This window comes from Urocampus carinirostris, chromosome 2 (genome assembly GCF_059441175.1).
Source record: "Urocampus carinirostris isolate Australia breed hairy pipefish chromosome 2, RoL_Ucar_1.0, whole genome shotgun sequence".
NCBI classification, from domain to species: Eukaryota; Metazoa; Chordata; class Actinopteri; order Syngnathiformes; family Syngnathidae; genus Urocampus; species Urocampus carinirostris.
The window spans coordinates 69,616,354-69,632,681 of record NC_142350.1 but is presented as its reverse complement, the minus strand read 5'-3'; the positions used below and the strand labels follow the sequence as shown (position 1 = coordinate 69,632,681).

Sequence of the window (16,328 nt, the reverse complement as noted above, 5' to 3'; positions counted from 1 at the left end):
TTTTGTTTATCTCTTTACCTCATATTGTCGTGAACCAGAACCGGATCAGGACCCAAACGCGTGATGTTCTCACACAAGCCTTTTATTTTAAGGGAAATGGGGAGTCATGCGCGTGAGGCAGCAGTCTGGAGTGAAAGGATAGGCGGCTGAGAAGATCGATTCCAATTGCCCAAGCAGATATCAGACAGATGGGGTCGATACCAGACAGGACGGACAGGATCTTTAATGAATCAGGATATCGAAAATAAACAGGACCAACTAGACGGGATCAGAAACTGGAGATCAATAGTAAACAGGACAAAAATAGACAGGAACAAAACTGGAAACCGATATTTAACAGGACAAAATAAACGGGAACAATACAGGACAGGGAATACCAACAGGGAACAGGACCGAGTCGAAACCCTCATCTTGTGGGGCAGAAGTTCGTTGACGGACTTTCAAAGAATGAGACCACTGAGCTTAAATAGACAGAAAGCCAATCCGTCAACAAGCTGCAGCTGAGGCCACACGGGCGGGGCCAATTGGGCGCCATGGCAATGGTGACACATCTGTCTTTGCCTATCCCCGCATCTGTGTTAAATATTTTTTCTAGGGTCACTTGAGGGTTTGTTACACTTTGTATCTACACATCGTACTCTCAACTTAAACTCTGTTCTTAACCAGAACACTAAAAACCCCACTGCCCCCAGTGTAGTGGAGGTGCAATTGCACTTTATTCTGAGAAAGTTAAAAAAAAAAAGCTCTTGAAGTCAAACACACTCAGCGTGAGTCAGTCAGGTTGGAATCCTATGTCAAAAACGGAATCACCTTTACATCATGAATCATTTTTGTCGAGTCACTACATCAACGATGTCGTCCAAAACCAGATTCAAACACTGATCCGGTTCCAAGATTGAGTCACTGACTAAAATGAATCAAAGAGTTAAATGAGTTAAACACTTGAAACTCACAGTAACAGAAAATGGTGTAACTCGCAAACTAAGTCTTATGCTAAAAACTAAGTCAATGGAAACGACTCAGCTACTGAGTCACTTATAAAAAGTACTACAAAGAGTAAGTCCCATGCTTTATTTATCACTATTGAGTCATATGCTGAGTCACTCCCAGAGTTACTTACTGAGTCAAATAAGTCATAAAATAATTAGATATTGAGTGACTTACTTACTCATTAAGTCACTATTAAGTCACTTCCAGAGTTAGATACTGAGTTAGAATCGATATGCCAACGTTATCATCACCACTGGGAGCCACAAAGTGAATCATTTTCTGGGAGTCGCTTCTTGAGTTAGTCGCAGATTCAACCTTATAAATCGTCCAGAGTCAGATGTTGAGTCACATTCAAAAACACTCATCTTCCGATGAACAGAGTCACTTTCAGAGTCCATCCCAGAGTTACTTACTGAGTCAAATAAGTCATAGAATAATTACATATTGAGTTACTTCCTTACTCATTAAGTCACTTCCAGAGTTAGATACCGAGTTAGAATCAAAATGCCAACGTTATCATCACCACTGGGAGCCACAAAGTGAATCATTTTCTGGGAGTCGCTTCTGGAGTTAGTCGCAGATTCAACCTTATATCGATCACAAATTGAGTCGGATGTTGAGTCACATACAAAAACACTTATCTTTTGATGAACAGAGTCACTTTTGGAGTCACTCCCAGAGTTACTTACATTTTCTGGGAGTCGCTTATCGAGTTAGTCGCATATTCAACCTTATAAATCGGCCAGAGTCAGATGTTGAGTCACATATTCTATTCTATTCTATTCTATACAAAAACACTCATCTTCCGATGAACAGAGTCACTTTCGGAGTCACTCCCGGAGTTACTTACTGAGTCAAATAAGCCATAAAATAATTACATATTGAGTGACTTACTTACTCATTAAGTCACTATTAAGTCACTTCCAGAGTTACATACTGAGTTAGAATCGTTATGCCAACGTTATCATCACCACTGGGAGCCACAAAGTGAATCATTTTCTGGGAGTCGCTTCTGGAGTTAGTCGCAGATTCAACCTTATAAATCGGCCAGAGTCAGATGTTGAGTCACATACAAAAACACTCATCTTCCGATGAACAAAGTCACTTTCGGAGTCACTCCCGGAGTTACTTACTGAGTCAAATAAGTCATAGAATAATTAGATATTGAGTGACTTACTTACTCATCAAGTCACTATTAAGTCACTTCCAGAGTTACATACTGAGTTAGAATCGATATGCCATCGTTATCATCACCACTGGGAGCCACAAAGTGAATCATTTTCTGGGAGTCGCTTCTCGAGTTAGTCGCAGATTCAACCTTATAAATCGGCCAGAGTCAGATGTTGAGTCACATTCAAAAACACTTATCTTCCGATGAACTGAGTCACTTTCAGACTCACTCCCAGGGTTACATGCTGAGTCAGCTATACAAATATTTGGTTCTATTCACACACTGAGTCACTTCGACTTCTGCTTTCTCAGTCATCAGACTCAATACTGAGTTAGAAGTTGAGTCAGTCTATTAATGAAGACGGTAATTTGCAGAGTCGCTTACTCTTTCCGTCACGACTAAGGCACTTCGGAGTTACATACGGAGTCGGAATCAAGGTGCCAAATTCTGGGAGTCACAGAGTGAATCCTTTTCTGAGTCCTATAAAGTATAGAGTGAGTCACATATTAACTCTTCGGTCATATTCGCATACTGACTCGCACTACATCGGCCTCAATATTGAGTTTGACAAAAAAAGGTCATCTTTTTGATGAAAATTCTCTTACACATTTAGTCACTACTAAGTCGCTCCCAGGGTTACATCCTGAGTCAAAATCTAAATGTTAACCTCATCATCATCATCACCGGGAAACACAAAGTGAATCATTTTCTGGAAGCAACATAGTGAATCATTTTCAGAGTTAGAAAGAGTTAGTCACCAAATAATCTTCATATACTGAGATACTTTTAATTCCTATTCCTGTTTCACATACTACATCAGACTCAATATTGAGTCACATACAAAAAAGGTCATCCTTTAAAAACCAGAATCACCGTTAGAGTGACTCATTGAGTCACGACGAATTCACTCCCAGAGTTACATACGGAGTCAGAATATAGTGACTTGATTTCAGAGTCGCAGAGTTAGTCACTTATTAAGTCTTTGGTCACGTTTACATGATGAGTATCTTGCTTACTCAATCACATACTAGATCAGACTCAATACTGAGTTAGATGTTGAGTTACTTGCAGAAAAGCAATGACTTACTTGTTGAGTCACTGCTAAGTCGCTCCCACACTTGCATATTGAGTCAAAAATCCCAATGTCATGATCACTGGGAGTCACATGGTGAATCGTTTTCAGAGTCACAAACTGTACATAGTACATACATATTAAGTCTTTGGTCACATTCAGAATACTGAGTCACTTGGATTTCAAAAATTAGAGCTGGGAATAAATATAATGCAACTCGTGATCCATTTTTAAGTGTGATTACCGCGTGCAAGTGTGCACAACCAGGGATAGACATCTGGAAAGAGAAGTCAAACATTTACAACTCTTTCACAATGTCTAAAAATTGGCCGAAGCCAAATACACGATAGTGGTACATTTGTGGTCTCCAAATAGCCACTTTTGGAAACGCCTTGATATACCTTTAGAAAAATATGCAAAGTACAATGGTTCGTTTTTCTGATGGCTATCAAATTTGACCCGGTACCAGGTGAGGCTTCATGCTATCGTACCAGCTGTTTTCCAGCTAAGTTGCTGATGCTACACTCTCCTGCAGGCATATGATTGCCCACAAAAATTAAAATCAGGTCAGAATGAAAACCTTCTATTTCTGCGCGTTCCAACTTAGACGACGCAATTTTAGTATTGTGATTATTTCGAGTGGGGACCAAAAGTGTCTATCAGTGGTCGGCAATCTATGGCACGCGTGCCACCAGTGGCACGCGAGCGCACGGCAAAATAATAATGATTATATTTTCAAAATGCGCATTTTTACCTGAGATCTAGACATTTTTAGTTGCACACCATGTTATTTAGAGGCTTTACAGTAGCGCCCCTCCTCTACTCTGTGTGTGAGCGTGTCTGCGCCGCGCCTCGCAGAGGAGAGATCTGTGTTTGAACCCCGCCACAGAAACACCGGCGCGCGATAAAAGATCGAATCACAACAGCTCCTCCAGCGAAAAAATTGCGTTCTTTTCAGCCATCTTGGACAGATGACTGAGGCTTTGTGCAAAAAATGACTGCGCTGTTTATGCATTATGCCTCGAGAGCGTTGTTCCTCGCGCATCAAGTGTTAAACGTCATTACGAGATGAAACATGAACATGAATTCAAGGCGGAGACATTAAAACGCGTTGTGTCCATGTACGGCAAACAAACACAGACCCTGAAAACATTTGTCACTGCTACAAACACCACCACTGAAGCAAGCTATCACATTGCTCACTGCATGGCAAAGCATGGAAACCCATTTACTGATGGCGAATATATTAAAGGTGTGTGTGTGTTTCAAGTTTTGATAGTTTCTGAAATAAGATTTTATGGATAAATGGTATGGTAGCTGTCCATATCACTTGATTTTGATTGTAGTTCTTTGTGGATGAAGAATTGTTGAAGTCATGGATGTCTACAGGCTTTTCCACATGTTGCTCACAGTCATTTTTGAGTTTGTTCTAATGGTTCAAGAACAGCATTCAATTGACTTTGGGTCTTGGATTGGGATTTGAGGCCAATTTTACCGTTTGAATGTAAAAAGACTCACTCCAGTTGAATCACTCACCACCAGATCACAGAAGTGTTTTGAGTCACGTGATTCGTGGAGTAAGTGAGAAAAAAAACGGAATTGTCGAACGAGTTTCCTGAATAAACCACCGAAGGAGATTCCATTTTGCTCACTTCCACTGAAATCACAGTAAACAAGTTCAGCGTGCAGAAACTGTGGCGGCCTCGTGCACGCGCACGTGCTTATTGGACGGCAGACAAAGAGCCCGCGCTCGCGCTTTTTGTGTGTATCAGAATGTCCGCACGCGCGTGCGCGTGGGCGCGCGCAACCGCCTCCCCCCTCCCCTCATGCATTATTCATGCTCACGCTAATCTGCGCCTCGCCTCTTTGTGCCGCCCGCGTGCGCGCAGACGCCCATATGCGTCCCGCGGCTACCGCGCACGCGCTCACACTTTGCGCTGACCTGATTCCGAGTGTTTTAATAAGTGAACATCTGCCCGGTCACGTGACTTCCATTTCCTCGTGCACGCGCGCGAGTCTCCTTACCGTGCACGGAGATGAAGTGCAACAGCAGCAGAAGAAGGGTCGGCGGGAGCGCGCGCGGCGTCCGCGTGCGTCGGCAGCACCGGATCGTCTCCATGCTGGGTGTGCACGCGCGGCACACGGCACCGGAGCGTGCGCGCGAAGAAGAAGGAAAAGGAGAGGAAGAGGAGTCGTTTTCACTTCGCAGCATCGCCCCTCGGTCGGCTTCGGTTGGGTCCGGCTTACGGTGGCTTCGCTTTACGGCTCCATCGTCCCTCGGCCGCGCGCCGCGATGCGTCCGACTCGGTAGGACTCGCTCACGGTGGCTGGAATGAAAGAAGAAGAAGACGAGCGGAGAGAGGAGAAAAAGAGAGAGAGGCAGGGCAGAGAGAGGGAGCGGGATCAATGAGGGTGGGCGGGTGAGGATGGGATTGGGGGGGTATGCTTGACCCCCCCCCCCCCCTTTTTACTCCTTCCCATCCTCCCTCCTCCCCATTTCAAAACTTCCAAAACATGAATGATCGCTTCATCCCTTGCATCTCACGTGACACATTTGAACCGGGGTGATAGTTTGAAGCCCCACCTTAAGATCAAAGTTTAAAGCGACAGTGTGTAGAATTTGCTCGCTCATTAGGGACACTTTGGACCGTCCAATTGACCTGACATGCATGTTTTTGGAATGTGGGAGGAAAACCGGAGTGCCTGGAGGAAACCCACACACGGGGAGAACATGCAAACTCCACACAGGAGGTTCAATCTCATGATGATGGTAAATGTACTGCATTTCTCCAGCGCTTTTTAAGTCAATGAAGAGCTCCCAAAGCGCTTTCCAATGTGCTTCACACCCACCCATTCACACACACACTCACACACCAATAGGGAATCAGCCTCCAAAAGTTTTGAGGATAATCAAGATGCTAAATGGTCTGTATTTCTATAGCGCTTCACAATGTGCTTCACACTTACCCATTCACACACACACTCACACACCAATAGGGAATCAGCCTCCAAACGTTTTGAGGATAATCAAGATGCTAAACGGTAAATGGTCTGCATTTCTCTAGCGCTTTTCAAGTCAATGAAGAGCTTCCAAAGCGCTTTACAATGTGCTTCACACTTACCCATTCACACACACACACACACACACACACACACACACACCACACACACACACACACACATAGGGAATCAGCCTCCAAACGTTTTGAGGATAATCAAGATGCTAAATGGTAAATGGTCTGCATTTCTCTAGCGCTTTTCAAGTCAATGAAGAGCTCCCAAAGCGCTTTACAATGTGCTTCACACTTACCCATTCACACACACACTCACACACCAATAACGGCCATGCAAGGCGCCGACCTGCGTATTGGGGGCGTCAGCAAGAAATAAGAGAAAGAGGGGGAGCGAAAAAGAGAGAGGGTGGGACAAAGAGAGGGGGAAAGAGAGAAAAAAAGAGCAAGCGTGAATGTGAGGCACAAAAGAGATAAAAAGAGAATTAGTGAGAGAGGGGGAAAGAAAGAGAAAAAGAAATCCAAATGAAATAGAAAGGGAGAAGAGAAAAGTGAAGGGGAGAAAGAGAAGGGGGAAGTTAGCAAGAGAGAAAAAGAGGAAAGAAAGGGAAAAGGAAGAGGGAGCAAAAGAAGGTAGAAAGACACAGAGAGAAAGAGACAAAGAAAGAAAAAGAAAGGGTGAAAGAAAGAGAGAGAGAAAAGGAAAAGAGAGAAAAAGAGAAAAAAAGGAAAAGAGAGCAAAAGGTAAAACGAGAGCATGAGAAAGAGACAAAGATGAACCAAAAAAGAAAAAAACAGAGTGAAAGAAAAGGGGAGGAAGAGAGAGCGCGAGAGAAAGAAATACAAGTACAGTGTGAGTTTGCTTATTGGGGGCATTGAGGATTCAGTGTCTTGCCCAAGGACACTTCGACATACAACACAGAAGAGCCAAAAATCGAACCTACGATCTCTTGATCCCAAGACGAGCGCTCCACCTCCTGAGCTAATACAATCCACTAAAAAAATCTAATGTTGTTCCGTTTTATTGCTTGGTTCCCCGAAGCAGACAGGTCGTAATAGCACCATTCCCTGTGGTGTGTCTTGGGCAAGTACAGCCTGGCGGTGCCCATCCCAAAAATAAGCAAAAATGCATGAACTATGAAATAAACATCCATGTTTTGAAATACTCATAGGTAGAGCTAGTTTGATTTATTTTACCTAACGTTAGCTTCACTTAGATGAGCATCTATGTTATAAATGGAGTATCCCCATACACCGGTGTTGATCTTCCTTCTTTGTCTTTTTTACCTTATCCTTTTTTATTTCCTTTTTTCCCCTTTTTATTTTCCATTCCCATGTTTTTTTCCCTTTTTTTCTTTCTTTGCAAAAGGCCTGCCCCCCCAAAAAATCCCAGTTCAACAATGACGAAAAAAACAAATCTCAAAACGAACACACAAAAAAGAAACACGGCAACAACAACAAAAACGGACAAAAAAGACAACAAAAATGACTGAAAAACGCCTTTCAACATATTTGAAAAGAATGAATATTTTATTTATTTTAAGACGAGGGGCCACAAACTATCATACGGCAGCTTGCTGGGTTACTGGTAAAATGTGGTATTACATAACAAAATCAGGAACAAAGTAAGAAACACAGAAGTGGTCACAAATCAAATAAAAAGCCTAAGTAGAAGTATGTAGAAGTAGAAGGTAATACGGAAATGACGATGCAAATGGAAAACAATGTCCCTACCCGCTCTGATGTCCAAGCAGTCAATATGCCGGTCGAGAACAAGGAGAAGCTGGTGTGCCGAGTTCCACAGTCCACGGTTGGCGCCCTCTTGGGGAAGGTGGTGTTCCAGATCCTTGTCATTCCCCGCCGAAACAGGGACCGGAAGCGTCTGAGGGACCTTCTCCTTGCCACCGGAACAGGAAGCCTCTCCTTACCGCCGAGACAGGGAATGGGTGCGGCCGAGGCACCTTGTCCTTCCTGGCTGGAACAGTGACCACAAACAGCCGAAGGACCTACACTTCGCATCCGGGACAGGGAACCAGAAGTGGTCAAAGGACTGTCTTGCCATTGGGGCAGGGCAAGGCAGCGGCAGACAGTCCTTCGCTGCCAAAACAGGGGATTGGTGCGGTTGAGGGACCATGAGCGACCCTGCTGGAACAGGGTGAAGAAGCAGATGAAGGACCCTTTTGCTGCCGGGACAGGGAACAGTTGCGGCAGTCAGTCCATTCCCACACTCCTTTGCCACCAAAACAAGAGAAGTGTGCGACCGAGAAACCTAGTCCTTCTTTCCGAGAAGTGGATAGAAGGGACCCTTTTGCTGCCGAGACAGGGAACGGGTGTAGCAGTCAGTCAATTCCCACAGTCCCTTGCCACCGAAAAAAGGGAAGTGTGCGTCCGAGAAACCTAGTCCTTCTTTCCGAAAAGTGGATAGAAGCGGCCGAGGGACCCTTTTGCTGCCGAGACAGGGAACGGGTGCAGCAGTCAGTCCATTTCCACAGTCCTTTGCCACCGAAAAAAGCGAAGTGTGCGTCCGGGAAACCTAGTCCTTCTTTCCGAAAAGAGGATAAAAGCGGCTGAGGGACCCTTTTGCTGCCGGGACAGGGAACATTTGCGGCTGTCAGTCCATTCCCACAGTCCTTTGCCACCGAAACAAGAGAAGTGTGCAAACGAGAAACCTAGTCCTTCTTTCCGAAAAGTGGATAGAAGCGGCCGAGGGACCCTTTTGCTGCCGGGACAGGGAACAGTTGCGGCAGTCATTCCATTCCCACAGTCCTTTGCCACCAAACAAGAGAAGTGTGCAACAGAGAAACCTAGTCCTTCTTTCCGAAAAGTGGATAGAAGCGGCTGAGGGACCTGTCTACCGTTGCCAGTACAGGGCTTGGGTGTGGTTAAGGGGCCTTGTCCTTTCTGGTTGGAACAGGGACCATAAGTCCCTTCTCAAGGTGTCTTCGTTCTCCTCATACTGAGGTTTTGAGTCTTCCCTTGCTCTCCTGTAGGTGTTGGATCAGGGGACGGTGTAATAGTAGTGTGTTGTCTGTACAGCCCTTTGAGACTACGTGTGATTTCGGGCTATGCATTAAACATCGTACATAATGTTAAATGACCAGTCTTCTCTTCGACTTCACTTCTTGGATCACTTGGAGACTTCAAAACGATACGTACAGTGCCAACCACAATCAAAGTCAAGTCCTCTCCTGCCTCTTGGGCCATGAGTCTTCTCTCTCCTTTTAAGTCAAGTCATTTTTATTTGTGACGCCCTAAATCACAAAGAGTCTCAAAGGGCTTCACAGATTATTACACTATATTACACAGACTATTTTTCAGAATATTATTATACATTCCCCTGCTCTGGAGTCGATGAGAAGAGTAGGTTATCCGTATCCTATGGAGTAGAAGTTTTAAGCTTAAATTGAAACATTTCCACTGAGGTTGCAGATCGGATCTCAGGGGGAAGAGCATTCCACAGTACCGGTGCCCGGATGGAGAACGCTCTCGAACCTGTGGAACACTTCTTTGCTCTTTGTATCACCAGAAGACCGGCACTCTCAGATCGTAGGCTTCGGACCGGGACGTAGGGGCAAATCAGATCTGAAAGATAAGAGGGAGCAGGTCCATGTATGATTTTATAAAATACCAAGAGAACCTTGAAATCACATCTAAGGTTAACTGGGAGCCAATGCAGGTTAGCCAAAATCGGTGTGATGTGATCGTACTTTTTTGTCCTAGTTAAAAGCCTGGCTGCGGCATTTTGCGGGAGGTAACAAACGCATGAATTATAATTTCCGCATCCGACTGAGACAGTATAGAACGAATTTTAGCAATGTTACGAAGATGGAAAAAAGCGGTTCTACTCATTTTCTTTACATACAAAGGACAGATCAGGGTCAAATAGGACACCTACATTTTTGACTGAGTCACTCTATTTTAAGCTACCAGCACTGTAAGACTGCCTGAATCACTCATTTGGGTTAGAAGGGGATAGATAGGATGTGACATTGTGTCGCGGACCCCCTGGGAGTCCGTGGACCACACTTTGGGAACCATTGTAGTAAATAGACACACCCAAATACGAATCAAAACGATAACAAAAAAATACACACCCGTTGACGTGGGGGTGTGTATTTCTTGCGTCGTGTGTTACTCTGTTACTTTGTGTTATTTCTTTGGTGTTGTGTTTGCTAACCAGAGCAGAAGTAATGCCCCCCCTCCCTTCCTGCTGCCCCCGCCCACTCCTAAAAACAAAAAAACACAACATGCACACGCTTCGAACACGTGATTTGCATACTGTACTTCATTTGAATGTCTATTCATTTGGATATTTTTGTATATGTAATGGAGCTTACTACACATTGTATGGGTCTCATTCTAAATCATCTATTCCTTTTTATCATTTCATATACAAATATTCCAGCACTCATTGTATATTTGGGGGCAGTGAGACATTTTTCAGCACAACAAAGCAACGAAGAACTGGGAAGCGTTCAGACTTTTATAAGCTTTTTGATCAGCACGGGTGTATGGGGAAACTCCATTTATAATATATGAGCTGCATTTATATAGTGCTTTTCAAGTCAAGACTTCCCAAAGCGCTTTACATTGTGCTTCACATTTCCCAATAGCGGCCATGCAGCCATGTAAGGCGCTAACCTGCATATTGGGGGTATTAGGGGTTCAGTGTCTTACCCAAGGACACTTCAACATGTAACACGAAGGAGCCGGGATTCGAATTGCGATCTCTTGATCCCAAGACGAGCGCTCTACCTCCTGAGCCACTGCCGCCCCTAATATAGTGGTTCAGATGGTGGGGACTGAAGTCGGGCAGACTGAACCATTTGGCTGGATGGGTGAATATATCAGGAGGGAGAATGTATCGCTCGCTAGCTAGCATTGCTAATGCTATTCATGACATCCGTAATGGTATGTAAAGGGTCAATATACGGAAATATTTCACACCAGGCTACTTTTATAGGTCTTTCTTAAAGTCCGTAAAGTTCAGTACGATGAAGAATTGTTTCCAAGGAATACTTTTGCTGCAGAATCAAATGAAAACTACAAGAACAATCGTGAACACAAAGAATGAGCTCAGTGGCCATACGGGACGCCCCAGGTCACAATTTGCCCAGCCCGTGACAGGTAGTATCACACCCAAATGAAAACATAATGTTAATCCAGCATGAACACCCTGAATACGATTAACCCCATTCGGCCCCCAAAACATTGTTGCCATCAATCCGACATCCGGAAGAACGACTGGCCACGAACGCCTCAGATTCAAACAATAGTTGTCGAGCACTGGACCTGAAATTCTTCTGTTTGATAATTGCCTATATCTCATATATTCATACAGATACATCATCATGGGAAGCATGGCAGCACAGTGATTAGCGCGTGAGCGGCACAGTTCCGACGTCATGAAATCAAACCTTCCTGTGCGGAGTTTGCATGTTCTCCCCGTGCTTGTGTGGGTTTCCTCCCACAATCCAAAAAACATGCAGGTCAGGTTAATTATTTGTGCCCTGCGACTGTCAGGACACCAGTTGAGGGTGACACTGCCCACTGCCTGAAGATAGCTGGGTTGGGCTCCAGCACCCCCGCGACCCTACTGAGGATAAGCGGTGCAGAAAATAGATAGATGGATTTTACATACACACACATTATATATATATATATATATATATATATATGGTTAAAATATACTTATATAATGTAGATCAGGGTCTTGAAGCCGGACTAGTACATTATAGAGAAAGAAAAAGAGGGAAAGAAATAAGAGAAAGAGAGGGAGAGAAAAAGAGGATGGGACAAAGAGAGAGGGAGAAAGAGAAAAAAGAGCGAGAGAGAGAATGTGGGAAACAAAACAGATAAAAAGAGAAATAGTGAGAAGGGGAAAGAAAGAGAAAAATAAATCCAAATGAAAGGAGAGAGGAAAGAAAAAGATGGGGGAGGCTAGAGAGAAAAAGATAGGAGAAAAAGAAATCCAAATGAAATCAAGAGAGAGGAGAGAAAATTGGAGAGAAAGAGAAGGTGGAAGCTAGAGAAAAAGATAGGAGATAAAGGAAAAAAGGGAGTCAAAGAAAGTAAAGACAGAGAAAAAGAGGAACAAAGAAAGAAAAAGACAGGGTGAAAGAGAGATAGAGTGAGAGAAAAGGGGGAGAAAGAGAAAAGGAAAAAGAGAGGAAAAGGTAAAAAGACAGAGTGAGAAAGAGACAAAGAGGAACAAAAAAAAGAAAGAGTGAAAGAGTGAGAGGAGAAAGGGAGGGAGAGAGAGAAAAATACAGCGTTTGTGAGAGGCACCCAGCTTTGGCAACATCAAGTGGACATATTTCAACCTGCAGCTCGTTTTTCTCCTGTGCTTCCCTCGGCAATGTCTCGTGAATTCAACCCCTAAGCGGGCCTGATCTGGCCCGCGGCCTGCCTGTTTGACACCCCTGATGTAGATAGAAAAAACATAAAACAGTCTTAATTTACATTTTTTAATCCTTGGCTTTTGGTTTTATACTTTAGGTACAGCACTTCATCTTCAGCGGTGGCTGTTTTTAAGGGCTTTATAAAGTTGAGTTGAGTAAAACATGATTATATTACAAAAAACTACCACAGGAATTTGAATTCAATGATATACTCACCAAGACACTAATTCATTTGAACTATAATTAGTTAAGAGCAAATGTAAAAATGTAGCTATTTCATTCTTGACAGTCGTATCATATCAAAGAAATTTGTATACATGACAGAAAGGGCGTGCCGTCGTCATTTTCACACTTTTTTACTCTGTAGATCCTGACCGCCGAGAAAAATGGCAATCGTTTCAAGCACTTCACCCAAAATTCAAGCATTTTCCTGTCCTTGAAAACACAACATACAAATTCAAACATTTCTAAGGATTTCAAGCACCCGTACCAACTGTATGGGAAACAATGCTTTTGCAAACTATGATATCAAATAAAAAAGGCCTCTCCAACAGGTTGAAATTCCTTATCCGAAGGCTTCCCTCCCTGTCCTCCTTGCAGGTTTTCAACCCATTGTCTTTTTTTTTTATTGACGTCAAAAGTTGAAAATGATTAGGTAAATGACGAGACGTAAAAAAACAAAACTGAGGAAAGACTTTTTGTAGAAAAACATTTTATTGACGAGCGTGTCGGTCCGTGTAGTCACCAGACCGGGTACAAAATCCAAAAGAAATGCTACAAAAAAAAACAAGTCCATCTACACACAAAACCTCGTTAAAAATACAGATAGTAGCCCATTAAAGATTTTACACGCGACAGTGGTGAAACAAACAGGATTGCTAGCCTGAGAGCATGAGGAAAAACCCAAAGAAAAGGGAAAGGGAGGTAGCAGGGGGCTAAGGGTTCACAGAGAGGGTTCTAGAAGAGGTAGCCAGCCAAGGAGAAGGAGGTAGCAGGGACGCTAACAGTGCTAAGCTGTTCAGTCACTTAACTCATGTATGCTATTACTTGAAAAAGTTTAAAAATGTACATCAGTATACCCAATGTCAGCCTACACGGGCGTACTCTACAAACAACCAACCAAAGCGCGACCAAGTGGCAAAGGGGGCTAGCGAGGTAGGCAGCGTTAGGAAGCAGAGGGCGGGTCTTTGAGCCGAATAACAGACAGGCTGAGGAAAGGCAGCCGGGGCGTTTGTTTCCAGTGTCGACCTCGACTTTTTGGTGCGCGTCTTGGAGAAATGGGTGTGGCTAAGCACGGAAAAAAGCTGAAATGTAGAAGCTTACCAGACTCTCCTCACATTCTTTCAGTGTGGAGCATGACACAGGCAGGCACATGATGCGTCCACCCAGGCGGGCAATTAAGAGATCCCCTTTCAGAAGAAAATCAGACTTGCTCTCATGTATAACTTCATAGTCTCACACAAAAACAAATATATTCTTATACACACAGTCATAACCCCATGAACAGACACTACAATAACTTCTCAAACACACACTACTACGCGTTCACACACGTATTACAATACCCTCTCACACGCACACATATATTGTCCTCTCACACATCTCAATTTGATTCTACTTGGGGTATTTTTAGTTTGATGCACACTGATCAGTGTGTATATTATGTACAGTTCAACGTCGAACTGGGGTTGCTCCCATTATCGTAGTATTTGCGTGACAGCATATTAGTCTGTGTACGCATAAATAAAATATGTGAGTGAGACTTGAATAGTGTGTATATAAGAGAATAATAGTATGTGTGAGAGTATAGTGGTGTGTGTGTGTGTGTATGAGAGTATGGTTATATATGTGAGAAAGTATGGTGGTGCTTGTATAAGAGTATAATATGTGTGAAAGAGTATAGTGGTGTGTGTGTATGAGAGTATGGTTGGATATGTGAGAAAGTATGGTGGTGCTTGTATGAGTGTATAGAAATATGTGTGTGAGAGTATAGTAGTGTGTGACCAGAGTAATGTATTATGTGTGAAAGAGTCGTGTCGTAATGAGAGTATCCTCTTAATTCTGGCATACACATTCGTGTCCAACACAGCACCACAAATAAGAGTATCATATGTGAGAATGTAGTCATGTGTGAGTGTATGAGTGAGAGTGTAATGGTATGTTTGAGAGAGTATAGTAGTATTTGTGCACGCGTATGACAATGTCTGCACAAGAGTATAGTTGTGCATGTGTGAGGGTACGATGTTAAACGTGAGCGCAAGTATGATTGACTTCTCAAATGGCCTCTCACACATGTTCAGTCCACTTCCACACACAAACATTCAGTGTAATTTGGATGCGAGGGAGACTCTCGCGAGGTTGGAGGTGCTAACTTTGTACAGTGTTAGTCTCCAACAGGCCCGACACAGCAGAAACAGTGTATAGAATGTGAGTATTTATATATGTGTGTGTATAATATATATATGCCACTACGACACAGAGCCCTGAGTGTACGCCTGTCCCAAAAAGATCTCAAGTGGTAGCACTGTTAAGGAGCAAGGGCCATTAAAAGAAGCAATGAAGTGTGTGTTCAGTTGTCTGGCGCACGGACACCAGTGGGCGCTGGAGGGCCGACGGGGTGTTGGGGCACGGCTTCAGGCTGTGCGGGGGCCGGTCCTGGGTCTAAGGGGAAAAAACATGCAGTGAGTAGAGATTTTCGCACAACGAGCGGTGTTTCCATACATAGGAAGATCGCGACGGGCTGCCAGGGTTAAAGTGGTCTCATTAACTTCATATTTTTCAATATACGCTTCGGTTGTCACTCGTTTGCGGATTTTGAATTGAATGGCTTTTGTCAAATGTCATTGATATCACTGAATCGTGCATTGTGTTCTGTTAGACAGCAGAGCTGGGAAAGATTAGGGAGGGAAGCATAGCCACTCATGATGTTGAAAACAAATTCATCAATTAAAACAAACTCAGAGTAAGTCAGAAGAGCGCAACCGAATGCTGATCGCCAGAGGGTGCGCTACGTGGATTATAATTGGGTTCAGGAAACGACTCAGGCGCTGGTCTAGCCTTATCCTGACAACTAGGCTAACAAATCTCCTAAGCCACCGCAGCGGACCCTGTATCTTGCAAACTTGAGGTCCATTAGCCATGAAATAGATGAACTGGAGGTACAATTCGTGGGACACTGCTGCATTGGGGACTTTTTTTTTTCTTATCGCGAAGATTGGGCTCGAGTTGAGGACATCCCTTGCTAGCGCTCCGCTAGCCGGCCGCTTTCTAAATTGCTTTCTTAACCTTGGAAGGAAAAGCCCTCCAATTTTGTTTCATTTAATTTTCAACAGAATGTAAAACCAAGCAATGAGAAAGATTTGCTCAAAGCAGAAAAACGCTTCGGTGGACACGGGTGCTAACTTTAGGTCGTAAGTTGTGCATCACAATAACCTCCTGTAAACCATTGAAGAAGAACCGCCCCTTGTCTTAGCAGCAATCACAAAAGCAACGATAGATATTTATGACTGTCATTTACCAAATTGTATTACATCGAATTCAATATAAAACTCATATTGGCAAATACAATTCTTTAAAATAATACAGCATTGTCATCGGAATTTAATTTTTTGACTAATTAGATGACGAGACAGAGATGGCCCAGCGGCTAGAGAGGGAAAACGCAGAAGTGGACGGAGATGACG

The 16,328-nt window shown here is 43.6% G+C and overlaps 2 protein-coding genes across 10 annotated transcripts in view; both read right to left on the bottom strand.

Moving 5' to 3' along the window:
• Window positions 1-5,594, bottom strand: part of LOC148373157 (chondroitin sulfate proteoglycan 5-like) — a 63,709-nt gene extending 58,115 nt beyond the window's left edge. For 3 of the 7 annotated variants that reach the window (XM_088327672.1, XM_088327676.1, XM_088327677.1), the window contains exon 1: window positions 5,259-5,593. In XM_088327672.1, coding sequence (XP_088183798.1) covers window positions 5,259-5,445 — 187 coding nt within the window. In that variant the 5' untranslated portion in view covers window positions 5,446-5,593. Of the gene's footprint in view, window positions 1-5,258 lie in introns of all 7 variants that reach the window. The other 4 variants (XM_088327670.1, XM_088327674.1, XM_088327671.1 and 1 more) reach the window with 3 other exon arrangements.
• A 7,746-nt stretch (window positions 5,595-13,340) lies between these two features.
• smarcc1a (SWI/SNF related BAF chromatin remodeling complex subunit C1a) overlaps window positions 13,341-16,328 on the bottom strand; it is a 28,309-nt gene continuing 25,321 nt past the window's right edge. For all 3 annotated transcript variants that reach the window (XM_088327660.1, XM_088327661.1, XM_088327662.1), the window contains exon 28: window positions 13,341-15,306. In XM_088327660.1, coding sequence (XP_088183786.1) covers window positions 15,215-15,306 — 92 coding nt within the window. In that variant the 3' untranslated portion in view covers window positions 13,341-15,214. The remainder of the gene's footprint in view (window positions 15,307-16,328) is intronic.